Genomic DNA, 17,488 nt, shown 5'->3' with positions numbered 1-17,488 from the left:
TGTGTGTGTGTGTATCTCAGAGGTTACAGGGGCATCTACTTTTATCCCCCCAAATGCTAAGAGCTCCCATGGTAATGTTAAAACAATATTCTCTGGCATATTATAAAAATCAATAAAGAGGAACATTGTATTCTGCTTTGACTGTTTTAAAAACTAAAATCATTGTATCATCTTTATCAAAAACCTAGAAAATGTAAATCAGAACAAAAACCACCTATTACCCATAGGTAACCTTTCTTTCTCTCTTTTTCTCTTTTCTTTCTTTCTTTCTTTCTTCCCTCCCTCCTTTCTTTCTTTCTTCCTTCCTTCCTTCCTTCCTTCCTTCCTTCCTTCCTTCCTTAGTTTATTTGTTTATTTTGAGAGAGAACATGACTGGCGAGGGGCAGAGAGAGAGGGAGAATGAGAATCCCAAACAGACTCCACACTGTCAGCACAGTTCCCAAGATAGGGCTTGAACTCACAAACCATGAGATCATGACCTGAGCTGAAATCAAGAGTCAGACACTTAACCAACCGAACCACCCAGGCATCCCCCCGACCCCACATAGGTAACCTTTCTTAATTGTGAGTATAGTTATCTCCTTCTTATAAGTTTTATCATTGTTGCAGGTGCTAATCTTGTGTTGAAAATGTTATCCATGATTAGCACTTATCATAATATGATTATTTTGTGTGACATTAACCTTTAAAACATGTTATTTTAATAGCTACACATTTTTTATTAAATGAATATTCAGCTTTTAATTGAACTAGCTGACAATTATTGACTTTTGAGTCTCTCCAGTTGTTTCCAACAATAGATAACAGTTATTTTTCTTTTGTGGGCATAAATAAAAATACTTATTTATGTATGCCTTGTAACTATTGCCTGCCTTGTAAAATATAACTCCAGGGTGAATTCCTGGAAGAGATACTCCTAGGGTGAAGGGTTTGAATCCTTCCAAAGATGGGCACACATATTTCCAATTCCTTTTCAGTTTAAACTATCACCAGCAACTTAGAAGTATTTTCACCGAATCCTTTCTGGTATTGGCTATTCTTTTGTATTTAATCTGATCACATTTTGCAGGCGATATCTTTTATCGTGCTGGTAAACTTCTCCATTTTAGAGGTCAGAAAAGTAGAATGCATTTTCAAATGATATTTTCCACTTGGATTTCTTTTTCTCTGAGGAGGCTGGTCTTTTTATTCTTTGACTCTTAGTGTTTTTCTTTTCTATTAATAAGCTCTTCTCAGTCATATTTATTTTGAATAATTTCCCTTGTTTTGCCTTTTAATTTTGTGTATTACGTTTGGATACTAAGTTTTTTTAATTCTCTGTATGCATAAGTCTTTTTCATAGTCATTTCTCGAATGCTTTTTGCTTAGAAAACTCTTGGGGCGCCTGGGTGGCGCAGTCGGTTAAGCGTCCGACTTCAGCCAGGTCATGATCTCGCGGTCCGTGAGTTCGAGCCCCGCATCAGGCTCTGGGCTGATGGCTCGGAGCCTGGAGCCTGTTTCCGATTCTGTGTCTCCCTCTCTCTCTGCCCCTCCCCCGTTCATGCTCTGTCTCTCTCTGTCCCAAAAATAAATAAAAAACGTTGAAAAAAAAATTAAAAAAAAAAAAGAAAACTCTTCGCCATTGAAATTTCATTTGTTTCAATATTTCACTTTTAAATTCATTTAGAATCTATGTTCATGGTGTTCCAAAATAATTATTTCCAAAACTTCTAACCAGTTGTGTCAACATTATTTATTATTTTTCTATTTCCTGCACTGATCTGTCATGCTTCCCTATTGATATATTACTACAACAATAACTTTCAATACAAGTTCAATTACCTCTCTCTCTCTCTTTCTCCCCCCCCCCACACACATACACACACATCCCACCACAGCCACTACCAGCAGTAACCCCTAAGCCACACAGTATCCTTTCTTACCTCTTGAAGTAATGTAAGTGGTATTTTTTTAAATAAAGGGGTCATATATTTATCAAAAATTTTGTATGTGCATCCAAATTTAAGCATTTTATATTATTTTTGCTATCACTAAAAGATACATTTCTTTTTGTCTTGGGCTAAAGACAACAATTACCACCCTGACAGTACATAGACGCACATGCGCGCGCACACACACACACACACACACACACACACACACGCGTACACATACGTACACACACACAATTTCAGAAACTAAAGGTCAGCTATGGATTACAGGATCTGAGTGTGGTGGGGTACTTTGAATGCATTTTGCTGCTGAATAAGTCATTTTTGAAACTAGGTTAGTCTTTCTTTGTTGAAATGTGCATACTATGTATTTGCAACATGCATAGTTTCTCCCCACATTTCTTCTTAATGCTTCTTTTCTTTTACCATGTGACACTTTCATTGTCAACACGCCAAGTATCAACATCTTTGACACAATGAAAGAAGTACAAATGTTTCTGATGTAGTTACAGCAATATGTATATATGCAACCCTGTTACCAAATGGCAGGTGTATTCCTGAAAAACTTCAAATTCTATAAAATTATGGGAAAAAATATAGATATGGGAAAGACGGCTAGAGTAACATTGCTCAAAATATATTCAATAATGTAATAATATCAGTAAACTCAATAAAATATGGGCAGACACTTAATTCCCCATCAGCATTATACCACGATCAGAGTCCGAGAGTTTCACATTCTTAATCATAGAGGTTAATATATACTCTTTCCTGATAGAGACTCTTGATGGTACTCACTTGGTTTACTAGCAGATGATCTTTTAGTTTCCACTCTTGAACAATTCCAAATCAATTAGCAGCCAGAGTGACCTTTAAAAACAGAAATTGGATTAAGTCACTCCCCAGCTCAAAGCCCTTCAGTAACTTATTATGCTTAGAATGCTTCCCAAAATTCATACCCCACACTGTGGGCTGCAGAGTCACCTCCTCCATTCTCTCCTTTACTCACTATACTCCAGTCAAGCTGGCCTCTTCCACACACTAAAATGTTCCTCCTGCCTCACCGTCTTCTCACTTTCAAATCCTTTTAATGTAATGGTTTTCTCTGCACTGTTCACATTTTATCTAGCTAGCATTTTATCATCTTTCATGTCACAGAGAGGCCACCCTTGACCACCCTACCTCATGCAACTCTCCATCTCTTCTTCCCCTGTGCCATGCTTCTCCATAGCCTCTCACCATTTATTTCCATTATAACCTTAACAAAATTGTAATTATTCAGTTTGCACCTTTGCTTTTTTAAATTTCTGTGGATCCTCTTCCACGGATCATAAGCTCTATGAGTACAAAGATTTTGGCTTTCATTCACCATGGTATTGCCAATGTTTGACATATGGATGTCTTCTATACAGTAAATAAGAAAAGTTCTAAATCGAATAGGTCCACAGAGTTTATAAAGACCCATAAAAAACGCCATATAACCCCTCTTTAGGAGGAAGGGAAGAAAAATCCTCAAGGCTATGATACTTCACAGGAGTCTTTAAAACTTGGCAGGAGTTACCAGATGCTCAAGGGAAGGAAAGGTATTCCTGTTGTAAAGAACAGTATGAGAAAATGCCTAGAGCTTTAGTAGCCAAGTAGTTTGTCAATGTGAAATACGGTTTTCCAAGAGCAGTCTTGGGAAATACATACAAGAAGGCATTTAGAAACCAGATCATGAGAGTCCAATATTCTGTAATAAGTTAGTATGTTTTCCTGTGAATGATTATCAGTCATTCATGAGTTATAAGTAAGAGAGTGACTTGATCAGATTTACATTTTAGCATGATTAGGTCTCTGACATTGTGGAGGCTAGAGAGGATGCAAGAATAATATCAGTGAGATGATTTGGAAGGATATTGGTGTAGCCAACAATAATGAGGAGATAAAGTCAGTCAGCATTACACACAGGAAATGCTATACTGCAGTTGAAATATGGCCAGTAAGATTTAAGAAATGATCCTTAATATGATTTAATGTTAGTCATTTTACATTTAAATAGTCACATGTGACTACTGGCTACCATACTGGACAGCATGTGTCTAGAACTTTAGAGAGGTATGGCCTGGGAACATGGATTTTAGAACATACTGAAAACATAACAGCATACTTTAAAAACATATATGGGTTTTATGGAACATTTTGAATAATGAGTAACAGATGAAAATTGCTAGTGAGAGTGACAAATGGAGAAAAGAGCCATGGGCAGAACCCTGGTATTAACAACATTTAGGCTTTAGATGGAAGGAAAACAAGCTGGGGGACTACGGAGAGAGATCACGTGTAGGCAGAAGGTAGAACATTACAGAAGAGCATCAGAGAACTCAAGGGGAGGCACATCTTATTTAGAAAGGCTGCTGAAAAAGCCAAGTATCATGTGGCATCAAAATGAATCTGGTAATTAGCAGGACATGATTGACTTTAAGGAAAATATTTATTCCATGATGGCAATAAGTACTATCTTAGGGAGAGTAAATGAGTAAATGAGAGATAAGGTTAAACTTTATAAAATAAAGAAAATCAGAGATGAGAGAGAGATAATTGCCAAAGATAATTAGAATTTTAAAATAAGTATGTGAAAGGGGCGCCTCTTGGTTCAGTCTGTCAAGCATCCTTGATTTCGGCTGAGGTCATGATCCCAGGGTTGTCCGATCGAGTCCCGTATTAGACTCCACGCTGAGTGTGGAGCCTGTCTGGGATTCCCTCTCTCTCTCCCTCTGCTCCTCTCCCCCACTTGTGCTCTCTCTCTCTCTCTCTCTCTCTCTCTCTCAACTAAATAAAATGAAAAAAATTAACAAATAAATACAGAGAAAACATTTACACCTACTTTAAAAAATACCTATCTGAAAATTAGGTACCTGTATATATCTGAGTTCAGTATGCAGAGAAAAGTTTAAGGTCTGAAAGAAGGAAGGGGCTGATGTAAGGTTTTAGAGAAGTGGCAATGACTGAAAACTCCTCAGGCAGCGGGATTCGCAGCCTGAGCAAAGAGAGAGAGAGAGAGAGCATCCTTTCCTCTGAGATTGGAGGGAAAAACAGGAATATATCAATGCACATTCTAACTCTCAGGGTGGAAATTCAAACTCTGACAGCTATATATACTTTCTTAAACATGTTTTCTAAATCCCATGAGATAAAAATCAAGATAAATAACTTTTTTTTTTCCCTGCAAATGCATTCTCCTAGGTACTGTTTTGTTTTGTTTTGTTTTTAAATAGGAATATTTAGGGTTTAGTTTTAAGTTTGGTACTTGTTAAATCATAAGGGGCTTCCATTTTAAACATAAGCATAACCCAACTTCCTCCTTTAAAATCTTAGGGTGTTGTTATGTTTAGTTAGTAAAGTGTTTTTCTTTTCATAAGGTAATATAGCATGAACTTCTTGAAATTCACAGAAATATCCTTAAAACCTTTCAGAAGAATTTAGTAGTCAGTGTGCTTTTACAACATCAAAACAAGAGTCACTTGGGTTTTGGTCAGGCTAAGTCACAAAACATTTCAGTGAATTATGTGGCACTTTTGGTACAAGACTTACAGCTACTGAAATGTTCACATGGTATCTTGCCCGAAGACAGTAGGAACAGGTCTGGAATTCAAAGTGGTACCAAAGATTAGAGCATTTGGTGTTTATGTGGAGTGTGTATTATATCAAAGATTATAGAGATAATGTACTATACCAATAGCCAAAAATAAAAATCTGAATTGGATCAAATGTCAGTAAATTAGCTGAGAAAATGTTATTTCATACCAGAGTCCAGAAAAAGTACAAAAGCAACTTAAATATATGTAGTAGTACCCTAACAAAAAATGGTAGTCAGATTTCTCATGGTGTGATGAAGTCAACCTATAAACATGAATGCTTTGACAGTAACCTAGGGAATAAAAAACTACATATATATATATATATATATACACATATATATATACATGCATATTTATGTGTGTATATGCATATATACATATATAATATATATAATTTAAAAATATTATATATATATATATATATGGAACTTTTCTTTTAACTTTAATGATTTCTGCTCAAGAGTGGAGATTTCTGTATTCTGCATATTTTCTTTCCCTTGTGTTGTTTGGGAGCGCACTGTTCTTTCCACCAAGCAACTAAGTCCATCCTCCAGGGAATATGCTTTCTGATCCATGTAAATATTGGAACTTTTGTTTTTCTGTATATCATTATGTTGCTTAGGTAATTGTGGTTCTCATATCTAGTGACAATTTTTTTTAATTTCTCTTGGGATTGATGACAGTCTACCTTTTTGATGGTTTTAATTCCCAACGCATTTACAGAAAATAAAATTTCAGTTAATTAAAAATTCACATTGCAGAATTTGAGGGGTTTTTTCCCATCACTTCCCATCTCTCCTCTGAGTCTTTGAAACATAACAATGAAACATTCATTTCACTTCTAGATTGTGTGTTCTACAGGGGGCATTGAAATCAAAGAATCTGTTCAGTTCTGTGATTTCATGGGGGAAAACATCTTCTCCTTTCCAGAAAGTTCGTTCTGAAAGTTCAAGACCAGGAACAGGCATTGATTCACACACTTTAAGTCAGGATCTTTGCTGTACTGAGCCTCCTGTTCTTTTACAGACTTTCTATCCAGTAGCAATTCCATAGTTGCTGATAAATGTGTCAATTCAGGAACTCCATCAGCCTTATCAGCACCTTACACTCACTGTTACATCGGTCTATCACAGTTTCCAAAAGTTAAACTTGATTTTTGTCCTTTTATTAGTATCCCTGCAACTCAAATAATCCAAGACTTGTCTAAAGTCTACGTAATGAAAAGTTATATAATCTTCCTCACTCTTCTAAAGTCTTAACCAGAATTGTTTTATGTGTGTGTGTTTTGCAATTCATTGTAAATCATTAAATTTCATTTATTGAATGTATTTAAAATTTTAATATATTTAAATTCCATCTGTCTTTCTCAATGTGAGGTCTTATATTTGTTTCAAACCCAAGAAACTAAAAGACGACAATACTGTTAATAGATCTTTTTCAGCGCCGACACTGATTCTTCTTACTCATTCTTTTGATAGTGTTGTTTGCCCCCCTTTACGGATGGAGAAACAGGTAACCAAATGTAATGTCTCATACCTAGTTCACATTTTGAACACAGTGTTCATTCACTAGAATATGTCTTCCTTTCAGGGCAGTATCATGTCTTAACCAGTCCTTATGGAGTTTACATTTATGGCAGTTATCTGGATTAAATGAGATAGATTTTAATAAATCTAATTTCTCATTATCTGTTCTCCTCTCCCCCAACTTCTCCAGTACCTTCTCTGTTGTTCACCAGTCTCTTCATTGTCACTGACATCCTGAGCTTTGGGAGGTAGTTATGCTCACCACTAAACCACCAACACACCCCATCCTGTGCTTTAAAAGCGAGAAGTCAAATGCTATTTACTATCTAATTCTTTTTGGTAATGTTTATTTATTTATTTTGAGAGATACAAAGAAAGGGGCAGAGAGAGAGAATCCCAAACAAGCTCTATGCTGTCAGCACAGAGCCTGATGCAGGGTTCGATCGCACGAACCTTGAGATGACCTGAGTCCAAATCAAGAGTCATTCGCTGTTAAGCCACCCAGGCCCCTCCACTATCTAATTATTTGATATCATCACTAACAAAATAGAGTAAACGCAATAAAATAAAATAAAAATATTCCATTCTCTAGGGTGATTTTTAATCTTGACTGAGTAACAATTCAGACAAAGTTCTGCAAAGTGTGTGTGTGTCTGTGTGTGTGTGTGTGTATTTTCATCTCTTCTTTTAACCTGTACTTTCGGTAAGTTACTTTGAAACATTAGTCTTAAGCAAAACAACTATTGGTGGCAAAGCTTGAATTCAGTTCTAAAAGGGGATGTTTATGTATTTTTCCAAGAGTCTGGAGTAAGAACAAAGTGAGCAAATAAACAAAGTGAGCATTGAAATGGAATATTAGTGCCACTTATTATCATTATGAAGCATTTATGTTGTAGTCCTGGTAAAATTACAATGTGAAAACCATTGACATTGATTCCACACACTCTTACTGATGCTAACATGGATTGGGAGGGAAGTGCTGGCATTTGGGATCAGAAAGTTATAATGAGATATGTAGGATCATAATAATTTTGGTTTATTGTAGTTTTATTTATGCTAGAATATTAAATTGTCCTTGTTATCCCATAATATAAATTTATAAATTCTATCCCATGATTCTAGTGAGTTAAAACATCTCCAAATACTGGAGGACCTCCAAATACCAAGCTTGAAGCTTGATTATAATTTGCACACCTAAAAGTAATAGAGTTGAAAATTTTCCTCTGAAAAATTAACATTACCATTTAAAGAACTCACAATACCCCCTGTCTGAAATTGCAGAAATGAGTGTATAGTATGCTGTGTAGTTGGTCATTATACATTTAAAACACCAAGGCTAATAAAATGTGAAATATTTGAGAAAAATATTCTGGCTTATGAGATTCTTACATTTGCTTCATCTATGAAAGGGCCTTAATAAGATACTAAACCTAATGTCAGAAAGGAACAAATTAGGAAATAAAAGTTGTGTGTATTATATGCTGAACCTCAATATTTGAGAAATTGTGATTAATAATCTGAAACATCAAAAAGTGAAACTTAACTACTTGATAACGGAAATTCCTATTAAATTGAGGTAGCATGCAAATGATGCATAATTTCCCAAATTGAAAACATTCCATTAAATGTAATCACATTTGCTCATTCAATACATGTTTAATCTACCTTTAAAGTATTATTCAAATCCGGTTAATTTACTCATAAAATGATTAGGTCTAAAAAGATCAATTAAGATGACTATGCATGTTCAGGTACCCAGAATCCCCCATTAATTTTAATTTAATAGTAAATGTATGTAAATAAACATGTAGGTTGAATATAAATGACATAGAATAATAAAATAGTTCAGATCATAAATATGAAATCAGGAGCTAATAGCAATAAAAAATTTTTAAAAACATAATAGATTTTTCTGCAAGTTTGTATCAGTAGGATAATACTAAATCAATATAATTGCTAGTGACTTCGTTCTTGTTAATCTATCTTAAGATGATCTTTTATTTATTTAAAATAATTCCTTCATCTTCAACTGTATCTTTACTATAACTTCCAAATAATACATTATATAATGAAAATATTTCTGTCTTGTGGTTTATTGTTTCATGATATCAAGGTAATAGAATTAAGAAAATAGCATTTTCATAATAAACTTTCTCTACATGAACATTTCTAAATTCTTCGTTTGGGAAATTGCTTAGACTCACCTTGATCATTAATGTCATCAATACACATTCATTCCCCTCAAGTGAATTCACTTACAAAGGGGATAAACAGTTATACTCATCAGGCTCAGTATATTTCATTGATATTGATATCATCAATTCATATTAACTTTGATGTCAGTACTTAATGACATTAAGAATAGATACATTACAAATGAAAAGCATTTTACTAAGATAGTGATATTTCATAATTTCAATAGCATCTATATGTTTAGCAAAATTGATAGTGAATGATACATTTGAATATCCCTGGTTCCTTTTTAGGACCTCAAAGATACAACCTTTAAGTTTCAGGGTTCTCTGTTAAAAACTGTATATATTTACGATAAATTTTGTAAATAATTTCCAAAAATTACAGGTACCTCCTCTGACAGATGCCACTTTTAAAGTAACTTTTCCAATTTTTTATTCCTTTTAGACTAGGACTTTGTAACTTGCATTTCTAGATAACTGAATAATTATTAAGCCTATTTGCATTGTTTAAGGAGAAAAAAATCGATTATAGAATGATGGTATAATTGTTGTTATTGGCATTACAGTTAGTTGTTAAGCGTGACACATACTGATTAAAAAGGGTATTAGCACTAATCCTTGTGTTTTTTGGGGTTCTGTTTGCACTTTCAGAGACAAGGAAATAGCATGGCATGAAACATGGCTCAGTTCTATTACAAAAGAAATGTGAATGCCCCCTACAGAGATCGCATCCCTCTGAGGATAGTCCGAGCGGAATCCGAACTCTCACCATCAGAAAAAGCCTACTTAAATGCTGTGGAAAAGGGAGATTATGCAAGTGTCAAGAAATCCCTGGAGGAAGCTGAAATTTATTTTAAAATCAATATTAATTGCATTGATCCTCTTGGACGAACTGCTCTCCTCATTGCAATTGAAAATGAGAACTTGGAGCTCATCGAACTACTTTTAAGCTTTAATGTCTATGTTGGAGATGCGCTATTACACGCTATTAGGAAAGAAGTTGTTGGAGCTGTTGAGCTGTTACTGAATCACAAAAAGCCCAGTGGAGAAAAACAGGTATGTGCAAAAGCACCATTTTTAATATATTTTACTTGCAGAAGGTTTCTGTGGATGTTAAAATTCTCCCCAGATTTTAAGAATGACAAGAATTGAAGTCAGAACTATTGTGATAGACAATTACTGGTAGATACACACTTACTACCCACCAACAGTCACCTGCACCTGCACCCCCTGCTTGGCAAATCAGACCTTGAGTGAGAACAAAAGCAAAACAAAATGGCCTGTGTTGGCTTCCCTTACACTGGAAACATTTCTATGTAATGCTCAGCCTAGAATGCTGTTGGGGATCACTCTGTGTGTGTGGCTATTTTTCCTCTTTCATTTTTCAACTTTCTACAGCAACCGGCTGAATTTTTTTTGCTCTTTTCCTGTTTAATTTGTTTGCCTATTCTGGGACTCTGCATCTTACTGCAAAAGTGAATTCTATCACTTAATTTTGATACTGTTCATTAGCAAACTCTAGTGGATTCTTTTAAATTGAGGCAAATTAAAAAAAAAAGGATTGTTAGAAAATAACTAAACTCTGACTATAGGCTTAACTGTATTAAATTTACCAATGCCAAAGTGTAGCTATATCTTAGTGTCATCAGTAGAAAATAAGCTAAAAAGGTACACAATTCTACATACAATTTGTGGGGTGTTTTTTTCCCTATCTTCCTATTTTGTTGTTTGGGTTTTGTTTTTGTTTATTTGTTTGTTTGTTTTAACAGCTAAGGAAGTGAAGAAATCATGGACAGAAACAAGAAATCTGCTTTTTCTCTGTCTAGATTCTTCCCTTTGTCACTGCCCTGTATCTGAATTGTCTGTTTGATCCTTTTTCCTCTCACACTGAACTCTTCACTTCCCTGCATCAAGTCTAATAGACTAATTGCAAAGACATTGCACAAACTGTAGTGACTCAAAATGTGTCTTTTAAAGTAAAATCTTAAAACATGTGTTATTACACTCTATAGCGATTTCTGCCGTATTGGATAATGCACAAGCTCTGCCAATGATAGACTGTTAGGAGATGTTACATTCTTTTAAAGCAAGTTCTGCTGTGGCTACTGTTACTTCTGCTCTCCTGGAGGACTTTTATCAGGATGCTCGCCATTATTTGTAGAAAACTTCATGGCTGGAAAAAGGTCTCGCTGTGTTCTATGGTCCATTTTTATGCATGCCCACCACTTCCCCTTGGCTGAACCTAAGCTTCATAAAGCCACACTCCACAAGGACAATACTTCTCGGCTTGTTGGGTTACTGGCTTTTTGTTGTCTGTTTTATATCCAATTGTTTGTGTGTTCCCTTTCCATCATACTGCTAACATTTTACTGGTAGAAAATTCACTTGTTTCGTCTGTCCTTTCACCTGGACAGAAGTGGGCAGGTAATGGTAACACCTAAAGATATATGTTATATCCCAGGTTTTTACCACTAAAAGAGTGCAGGACACAACTAGGAGTGAGTAGAAGTCTGTTTTCATCTGTGTAAGTTCAGATGCTACTTCTTCAGTCACCCTGTGATTTTGAAATTCCTTCTGCAATCATAGCCTATCGTTTCTAATAACAATGGCCTTATATTGTACACCCTCTTGGTTTTGGTCTATATAGGCGACCATAAGAGAGGTGTCACGACGGTGGTCTGGGGATCTTTTTTTTTTTAATGGTTTAACTTTTTTTTGGGGGGATCATTGTAAATTGCAACAAATCTATTGAACAAAATTGTCCTTAAATGCATTCTTTACATTTATTACTAAATAACCTTAGTGCTGTTTTTTAGAGAACACTGGCCATACATTTCAGTGTCTCTTTAGCAAATGACATTTGTTCTGGCCAGAGTAATTTGGTGTCTGGAGAAGATATCTGCTATTATGAGAGTGTTTGTTGGAAGATATTCAACTTCTGAGCTAAACTAGTCTCACAAGTAGGTCCTGGCTCCTTCCAGGCACTTGATCTGAACCCTGATTATTAACAAAAGGCAGTAAAGGTTTGCAGTGTGCCAGGAGTCAGAAATATCCCAGGCCATGTGTTTCTGGAAGATTTCTCTTGTATCTGTTTGCTGGCCAAGAATTTTCCTTTTCTATTTGTACATTCTAGAATTCCTCCTGGGTGAAGGCACTGAGAATAAACAAAAAAATTGTATCTTTTTGTTTGAACTTTGTAATTTTGAAAGAGCAAATCCAACCTACCCCTAGAGTTCCTGGTACATTGTACAATGAAAGTGAGGTTGTGAGAACATAAAATGTATACAATGTAGCACGCAAAAGATGTTGTCCAGGCTGGGGGGTTGGGGATAGTAAATCCCTTTAGAGCTTGGCTGTTTATCTGTGATTTACTTAGATACTACATCTCTTAGGTACAGCCAACATCTTTTGGAATAACAGCCTCCATAAATCAGTGTGTTGTATGCAGCAAATATGTTCTTGACAGGAATCCTTTCTCTTATAAATTGTAATTGCTTAGATGATTCTTATGATTGTTGTAAGCCATTTTGTGTATCATTATAATCTGTCTAATTTCTAGTCTCATGGTTATCCCCCCGAAGACTCTGGAACACATTGCCATTAATTCTGTTGAGGTCCCTAAAGCCAAATGTTAATACTATTGAAAACAATAGTATCCAACTAGGCAAAAAAAAAAAAAAAAAAAAAAAAAAGATAAATTTGTCCTAAAATGGGTCAAGAAAGAAGATATAATATAAAAATTATACAAATGTGATTATTAGAACACTTAAGAACTTAAAATGTGACAGGTGTGGATTAGGAAATATATTCTTCTTTTGTAAGTTTTTCACAGATTAATTTCTTTCTCTGGAACAAGATGCAGTGTGTGATGGCATCCTGAAGTCATAGGGGCCATGAGATTTTCAGATTAGTTTGTGTACATTCACCAGGGAACAATTTATAATTTGCATACGCCTACTCTGCCTGGTGTTGTTGTCCTGGGCGCTAGGGAGCAGACATTGTCCCCGTTCTTTGGAGTCTTAAGATCTAGTTGTGAAAAGAAACAGGAAAATATCATGGGGATATGAAAAAAAAGATCATCACAATGGAAAAGATGAAGGAGAAATAAATCCTCAGGTAATGATGAATTCTACTGACTGGATTTGGTAAATACAAACTATTAGTGGGTAGAGGGCATAAGGGGGCAGGAGAAAGGCCTGAAGAAGAAGGAGGAAGGGTGTTCAAGGATATATACCTGGGAAAAGTTAACAGCATTCACTGGGATAGAGACTATGGGACATAGTCTATGGAACCTGATTGGATATACTCGGTTTTTATTTTCTTGAAATTGACATCTAGGAGGCAATTTGAAATTTTGGACTTAAGAAAGTGGTCTAGGGTTGATACATAGATGATAGTGAGGACATTGAGACAAATAAAGTCATCTCTTTTCCTATCGCTCTGACATTGATTTTCTCTTCTTGCCTTTATAAATTGTTTAAATGCTTGTGGTTATTAGCCTGTTAAAAGATTGTCTCAATGCAGCATCTAATGAAGATGTTTCAGTTGTGCTAGATAAATAGATGGACACAGATCATTAAATATTTCCTTCCACATTTAAGGTAGACCAACATTTAATCAGGGTATTGAGTTCTAATGTTTTGTTTTTATTTTATTATCACAAAGTATAAAGAGTAATACTTAATTTCTTTCATCTAGTAGACAGCATAGAGAATGTGTGGTTCTCTACACTAAGCAAGAAGACGGAATGTTGTGTGTTCTCATGTAGACTGCTCCCTCGCTACAATTACTCTGATATTCTCTGGTAATTTTATTGGACTTTTCTTTAACCTTCTGAGTACCTTACTTCTCTGCAGGGAATAATTGAGAGTGACTTTTTAGCCCCATTTTGAGCCAATTGATTGGTTACTTGACTTTTAATTATTTCTAGCAGACCTTTCTCTTTGACGTCATCTAAGGCCAGATTCAAGGCCACACTCAATTACACTTTCAACTGCTTCAGTAAACGTTTATCAGAAACAGAGCTTTCTCTTCCATTCTTCACTTACAAAGTGGTTCTCAGTATTCAGCATCATTAGAATCACTGCAAGGGTTTAATAAAACACAGACTGCTGGATTCCACCCCAAGAGTCTCTGATCCAGCAGGTCTGGAATGAGACCCTGGAACTTATATTTCCAACAAGTACTCAGGTGATAGTAATGCTGCTGGTCTGGAGACAGCACTGTAAGAACCACTTACTTAGAGAAGTGGAAAGTTAGAAAATGCCTGTGGTTGTATATCGTATGTTAGGTATTGAACTCTACTGTGCCAAACTGGGTTTCAGGAGATTTAAATTAATGTCCTTAAATACTAATGATTACATGATATTTAATATATGAGAGTCTCCCAGGTTCACTAATATGTTTATTATATTTTTCCCTTCTTTGGGAAAAAAAATTTTCCTAAACATTACTGATTAGTTCAACAGTTAAGCCTGGAGTACTTCAGTTGAAGAAATTTGTTTTAGAGCTCTACTAAAAAGAATATCAGATTTTATAACTTTGGGAGATCTTGGAGATTATCTAACCCAATCACTTCATTTTACAAAAGAGGGAAAGACGTTCCCAGTATGTACCCATAGTACATACCCATGTGTACCTATGCCAGGTTCATAGCTGGCAATGAACTTTGAGATAGTCTGAATGATGATGGTGAAAATAAAAATAATAATTATAAAAACAGTAATAATGCTAGACAATATTCATCAAGCCTGTCACTATGCCCAGAACTGTGGTAAGAGTTTTGTATGAAGGTAGGTGCTATTGTTATCCCCCTTTATAGATGGAGAAATGAAGGAATAAAAAGGTAAAATTGACATGTTCCAGATCACAAAAGCAGGAAATATCAGTGCTGGAACTCAGGAGTCATGAAAGATAGCTATATGCTTCCCAGTTATAGGCACTACAACAATTTGAATGGGAATCATTTACATCATTAATTATCCTAGTTTGGGATATGAGTTAGATAAATTTACAAGAGTCTCTAGATCTGTATACTCAGGCTGTGTCTCTATCTTGAATATTATAATATCATTTCTCATTTGGATGCTCAATAAATACTAAGGAATAACAAAGTCATTAGCAGCTATAAAGTGCTGGGAAGGAGCAGGGCTGAGGGATAGAGATGCTGACTTCCAGCCCCATTCACCACTCTCTAAGAGGACAGATCTCCCAATCACACCGCACATTGGTTTTCTTGGCTGTTAATTAGAATCATAGTATTTATTTACTTGCTTCTTAAAGTCTGGTGGTGTTCAAATTGCATAAAGGTAACATAAGGTAACATATAATAATTCAGGTAACATATAATAACAGCATAATATACGGTTATTACTGTATTATGCCATAATCTGCCTTCTTGTTAACAAGTATATATGTTAATGACACAACATATGCAACGAAGATGAAATTAAGCATTAGCAATTTACCCTCTAGAGTGCATGACTTTTTTTTTTCATTTGAAAAATGCAATCATCGAAACCCTACTCAGAGAGAGCAAAGGAGAATTTAATTCAGTTCACCCTTTGACTTGCTACTTCAGTGCATGTACAGGAACTTTTTAAAAATAGTTTCAGTAGATTTGCTAATACAACTTGTGACTTTAGAAATAGTGCCTATTATGCGATCTGAAAATCAGGGTCTGAAATAGGATATTGGCAGTAGTATGTTATGCAAATATACATCCAACCCAAAATATGCCCCGCTGACTAAAAATAAAGAATAGTTTTCTCAGTTGATATTGGTACTAATAAGTATATCTCTGGCTACTGGGCAGAGAACTTTATTCTTAAAAGAAATCTAAAATTCTCAGATAGAAACCATTTGCTTTCTCCCTCAGGACTATAGATACCCTGAAAAGTTGACTTTGAACTCTTGCATTAATTTTGTTTTCCTCATTGGGCTTTAGAACAAGTAATTTGCCTTCTTGCAGTCCCATGAACTTCAGTTGATGCCTGATAAAGGAAGATGTACGCTAAGACACTCTATGCCCTAGTCTTCAGAGCTGCCCCTTACAGAATGAACACATTTACCTTCCTTGGTAGTTAACCAATTGAGGTTACCCTTTCTATTTGTTTTTATTACAGCTTGGATATTGACAGCAAGTGAACCTACATATAAACGTAACTGTAATCTTAGGAATGATCAAAATTCAGGGAGAGCAAGATTGAGAGGAAAAGTGGGCAAGAGAGAAATACAGTAAAGTATTAAAGACGTTCTCCCTCAAAAATACTTATTACCCTGTTGTGTGACATAGTAGATAACTCATCAATTATACTTTCTATTCTGATTTAGACTGTCAACAGAAAGGTTGTCTACAATATTGTCTGAATCTACCATTAGAATGAAAAAGCTGAAATTTATCCCCTAATATGTAAAGTAGTAACCAATTTGAAGTCTTTTTATGATGTAAAGTAGTAACCAATATAAAGTATTTTTATTAACAAGCACTTTGGAAGTCTAAAAATTAAATTGAGTCTTATTATTCCACAGCAGGGAGTTTGAAAGCTAATCTAACATGGAGCATAGATTGTGTTTAGTCAGCTGGCAAATGGCAATCATGAGAGATATGAATAATTCTGTCCCAAATGGAAGAATTTTTAAAAGACAGACTATGGTGTACTGTTAATATGACAATGTAGCATAAGCTAACTGGTCATTCTGACTCATAAAATAATGCACCATTTAACTTCCATAGTTACATTGACATTTTATTCTTCTCGAGGACCAGCCAATTATAAATAATCCCTTTGAGCCACATGCCCCTACTTTTCCTTTTCAGCATACCACGCTTACTATGAAAGTCAAATAATCATCATCATCATCATCATTAAATATGTTTGGAACCCACAAGAGTAAAGGGCTTTTAGCCTTTTTCTAAAAATCAAGTGGGGGAAAAAAAAACCTCAAACAATTAAACAAAACTCCAAGCATTGAGACATTTCCATTCCACCGTAAAGGTACACAAAATGGAGCCCTTATTCTCTGGTTTCGGACAGAGGAGTGAAATACAGTGAAGAGAATCAAGAGAGAGAAAGAGTTGGATATAAATCCTGTTTTATAATCTCAGGCAGATCCTTTAGGTTTTAGGGCCTTGACTTGCTCATACGTAAAAGGAGGATTATAGTCCTTACTCAGCAAGTAATTGGAAACATTAGTTAACACACTGAAGTACCTAG

The 17,488-nt window shown here is 35.3% G+C and overlaps 1 protein-coding gene across 5 annotated transcripts in view; it reads left to right on the top strand.

Moving 5' to 3' along the window:
- TRPC4 (transient receptor potential cation channel subfamily C member 4) overlaps positions 1 to 17,488 on the top strand; it is a 201,140-nt gene that overhangs the window by 48,135 nt on the left and 135,517 nt on the right. For all 5 annotated transcript variants that reach the window (XM_040448277.1, XM_040448275.1, XM_040448272.1 and 2 more), the window contains one exon: positions 9,924 to 10,328. In XM_040448277.1, the coding sequence (XP_040304211.1) occupies positions 9,951 to 10,328 (378 nt within the window). In that variant the 5' untranslated portion in view covers positions 9,924 to 9,950. The remainder of the gene's footprint in view (positions 1 to 9,923; positions 10,329 to 17,488) is intronic.

The sequence above is a fragment of the Herpailurus yagouaroundi genome, unplaced genomic scaffold (assembly GCF_014898765.1).
Source record: "Herpailurus yagouaroundi ecotype Mexico unplaced genomic scaffold, PumYag 197, whole genome shotgun sequence".
Taxonomy (NCBI): Eukaryota; Metazoa; Chordata; class Mammalia; order Carnivora; family Felidae; genus Herpailurus; species Herpailurus yagouaroundi.
Note: the sequence above shows the minus strand (reverse complement) of the source record. Positions and strands in the feature narration are given on the sequence as shown.